General features: G+C 42.4%; 1 protein-coding gene across 1 annotated transcript; it reads left to right on the forward strand.

Annotated features, from left to right (window-relative positions):
- The first annotated feature begins 1358 nt into the window (after nucleotides 1–1358).
- LOC143559194 (uncharacterized) lies at nucleotides 1359–3749 on the forward strand. The gene has a single exon (XM_077047853.1). It carries the CDS (start codon nucleotides 1359–1361, stop codon nucleotides 3747–3749), a length of 2391 nt encoding a protein of 796 aa, XP_076903968.1.
- The last annotated feature ends 924 nt before the right edge of the window (nucleotides 3750–4673 follow it).

Genomic DNA, 4673 nt, shown 5'->3' on the forward strand with positions numbered 1-4673 from the left:
GCGAATTGTGACACGTGACGCCCAGTCAGCAAAGAGGGCGATTTTGTTTTTGGGGTGTAATGGTGTAGGGGCTACAAGTTGGGCCCACAGTATCTTTTTTTATTATTTTCTTTTTATAATTAAACTAATCAAATAAAAACCAATGTCTTCAAATAATTAAATAAAAATGCATTAAAATTAAAAAGAAATACAAAAAAATACATAACTAAAAATATAAAAAAACATATAGCTCGGTTGGCGTACATGTTTAGGTTCGGGTCGGTAAATTGAAACGGATAGCTCGATTGGTTTAGGTTTATCGGGTTCCATTGTAAGTTTACGTTCGGTTGGTTTTGCGAACCATGGTGTTGACCGAAAGGAGGGAATGGGTGGTTCGGTTGGTTCAGGTTGTTTCTAGGATTCATTTTGCATATAAATATATACACACACAACATATATACATATATATATACACACACAACATATATACATATACATATACATATACATATATATATATCACCACACAACATATATACATATACATATACATATACATATACATACACACACAACATATATACATATACATATACATATATATACACACACAACATATAATATAATAATAATATTATTTTCTTCTTCCAAGCGATGAAAACACCTCGCCCCCGCCCCAAATCACCCACATATCGCGGGGGGGGGGGGAGGCGGTGTTCACGCCCAATGTCGTCCAAAAGTCGCCCAAATCGGCGCCCACTACGCATAGCCTTAGATATAGTCTAGGCATCAATAAAATTGAACTTTTATTTGTTATTTAATTATCCTCTCTTTTGTTTTGTTGTAGTGGCCTCTCCGTCTTCTATAACGAAAGAAAAGTTTGTCGTCATCCTACTTCGTCTACTTTTGTCGGGCCCTATCTTTGAGCGTCATTTACATTTGTTTGTTTGTTTTTTTTACTTTACCTTTTAAATTAATTAACTTTGACAACATTTCAGACTTTGTGATACGACCCAAATTAATGGTGGGCTGAACAGCAGGCCTAAGAGAGAAACTAAGAAGCCTTCTAAGCTATTGGAGTAAACGTAACTTCCGCATCAAACCGTTTCTTTATTTTTTATTTGAATTAGTCTTTTTAGCACATGTTATTTTCCTATTTCTTGTTGGTTACTGCATTAGTGGGATAGTGGTGCATGTGGCCCTCATAATAAGGGACGTGAGTAGAAGTAGTCAAATTGTTTGCTTATTTAAGTTTTGTACTTTGTTTTAGGAAAGATATTCAGAAAATTGCCTCAAAAGTGTTTCTCTCTCTCTGTACCTTCTTCTTGAGTCTAGCCTACTCCACAGGCCTTATCATTTGGTGCTTTCATCTTCCTACCATGCCTCCTCGTAAAGATCAAGCCTCCACTGATGAGTCACTCCAAGCCTTGTGTGACAAATTCGACCAATTTCTGTTGCACAACTCCGACACCACCAACCGATCCGACGCCCGAGCCACTGCTCAATTCGAAGCACTTCAAGCAACGATGCAACAACACCTCGATACCACCAACAAATTACTTGCAGCCCTTACCAAAGAAAAGGAGGGTCACCAGTCTCCTTTCACCTTCCCTTCCAGCTCCGACACTAATACCGTGACCTCACACCCACGCCACCCTAAAATCGTATTGCCATTGTTTGACGGGTCCAACCCGTTGGACTGGCTTTTCCAAGCCGATAACTACTTTTCTCTCTATAATACCCCGGAAAACCAACGTATCTCGTTAGCGGGGTTTTCTTTCACCGGAGAGGCCTTGAGTTGGTATAAGTATCTACACAACAACAGGTTGTTGGGTACCTGGCCAGACTTTTCACGAGACCTCGAACTTCGGTTCGGTCCGTCCTCTTACGAGAACCATCAGGCAGCCCTTTTTAAACTCAGACAAACAACCACTGTTGCGGCTTATCAAGCAGAGTTTGAAAAACTTTGTAACCATGTTGTTGGTTTGTCAAGTGTCGCCCTTCTTAATTGCTATTTATCGGGCCTTAAAGAAGAAATTCAAGCCGAACTCGCAATTCTCAAACCCACAACCCTACACCAAGCTTATGGTCTATCCAAACTGGTAGAGGACAAACTCAGCCTTGCCAAAACCAAAACTTACCAACCTAAATCTTATTCATCCCCATCGACAGTCAATGTCTCCTCTTCAACCACCTCAAACACCATCCCTCCAAAGTCCGATAAACCACCCTTGCTTCCCAATCCACCTACTCCCAAAACACCTCTTCCTTTTACTAAACTGTCTCCCGAAGCCCTGCAAAAACGACGTAGTGAAGGTTTGTGTTTTCGTTGCCCGGAAAAGTACTTTCCCGGACACAAATGCAACCCCCCACAGTTCTTGCTTATCGCGGATAATGAACCGGACAACACAGAACCGACCACCGATTCCACTCTATTCGCCCTCACTGACAATACCTTTAACACAACCCAATCCAACCAATTTTTCTCTCTTTCCACCGCTGCATTCTTTGGCATCTCCTCACCTCAAGCCTTAAGGGTTACGGGGTACATCCATAACCAACCTGTTCAAGTGTTGATCGACTCCGGTAGCACCCATAACATTATTCAACCCAGAGTGGTCTCGCTCTTGAAATTGCAACAACAACAAGTCCAATCCTTCTCGGTGATGGTCGGTAATGGTGACCACCTATATTGTGAAGGAGTGTGCCCGGCGTTAAATATCGCGCTACAAGAAACCACATTCACCGTTCCCGTGTTTATACTTCCGGTAGAAGGTGCCGACGTAATACTAGGCTTGGCTTGGCTACGGACACTAGGTCCAGTATTAGCAGATTTTTCCATACCCCAACTTACCTTCAATGTGGGTCCCAAGGCCACAACTTTACGTGGAGAAACCCATACAAACCAAGTGTCACCATCAACCCTTCAAACCCTTATACACAAAAATAGCATAGCCTCCCTACATGCTTTGTACTTCCACTTTGAAGCTTCAACCAAACCCATAACACCTTCCACCATCTCCCACCAGGACCATAAAATCCACCAACTACTACAAACATACCACCACATTTTTCAAACACCAACCCAGTTACCACCTAACCGAACCCAAGATCACCATATCCCTACGCTACCCATGTCTCAACCAGTTAATGTAAAACCCTACAGATACCCACACTACCAAAAACAGATTATGACCACTCTCATATCTGAAATGCTTCGTGATGGGGTTATAAAACCAAGCCAAAGCCCTTACTCTTCACCGGTGCTCCTTGTCCGTAAGAAAGATGGCTCCTGGCGGTTCTGTGTCGACTATCGAGCCCTAAATGCAATCACAATAAAGGACCGCTTTCCCATTCCCACAGTCGACGAATTACTAGACGAGTTACACGGGGCCACAATGTTTTCAAAGATTGATTTAACAGCGGGTTATCACCAGATTCGAGTGGCCAGTGAAGACACGCACAAGACGGCATTCCGAACAATTGATGGCCACTATGAATTTCTTGTTATGCCTTTCGGGCTTACGAATGCACCATCAACGTTTCAAGCGACAATGAACGATTTGTTTTGCGATGCCTTACGTCAGTATGTTCTGGTCTTTTTTGATGACATACTAATCTATAGTAAAAACACAGAGGAGCATCATCATCACTTACTGAAGGTTTTTGAGACACTTTCTCAAAACAAATTGTTCGCAAAACCTTCAAAATGTACCTTTGCGGTTCCATCAATTGGATATCTAGGACACATCATCTCGTCTCGGGGGTAGAAGCTGATCCAGAGAAATTAACAGCCATCCAGACGTGGCCAACTCCTAAAACCATGACCAACTTAAGAGGATTCTTGGGCTTAACGGGTTACTACCGCCGATTTGTTCAGAATTATGCCCAAATTGCTGCACCTCTTACAGATATTCTAAAAAAGAACTCGTTTGTGTGGTTGGATGATAGCAATCGAGCCTTCCAACAGCTCAAGGCAGCCATGATCTCGTTGGTAACCCTCACACTACCAGATTTTTCTCGGTCGTTTGATGTTACTACTGATGCTTCTACGGTGGCTGTTGGCGCGGTTTTGTCTCAAAGCGATCGGCCAATAGCATTTTTCAGCAAGAAATTATGCTCGAGAATGCAGGTTGCTTCGGCCTATGTTAGAGAACTATTCGCTATCACGGAAGCAGTAAAGAAATGGAGACAATACTTGTTAGGGAGAAAGTTCAATATCTTTACCGACCAACGGAGCTTAAAGCACCTTTTAACACAAGTGGTGCAAACACCAGAACAATACAAGTGGGCAACGAAACTAATCGGTTTCGACTTCGAAATCCATTACAAGCCAGGGAAGGAGAACCGAGTCGCTGATGCACTTAGTCGGCTAGACAGCCCTCAACTGTTAGCAATCTCAGTCATCAAACCCCAATGGGTGAATGAACTGAAAAACTTTTATGTGTCTCCAGAAGGTAAAGAACTAATGTCAAAGATATTGAAAAACTCCAAGAAGCAATTTGCGGTCAGAGATGGGCTTTTGTATCATGGTACTCGTATTTTTATGCCAGAAAATTCTACTATCAGGTTACTTCTTTTGCAGAGTTCCATGCCTCTCAAACAGGGGGTCATTCGGGAATTAGGGCAACTATCAAACGTTTGGCAGTTTCTTTTAGTTGGCCCAGACTCAAAGATGAAGTCACCTCTTTTGT

Source organism: Bidens hawaiensis, unplaced genomic scaffold (assembly GCF_021521415.1).
Source record: "Bidens hawaiensis isolate Kalapana, Puna unplaced genomic scaffold, B.hawaiensis_p1.1 tig00019788_1, whole genome shotgun sequence".
Taxonomy (NCBI): domain Eukaryota; kingdom Viridiplantae; phylum Streptophyta; class Magnoliopsida; order Asterales; family Asteraceae; genus Bidens; species Bidens hawaiensis.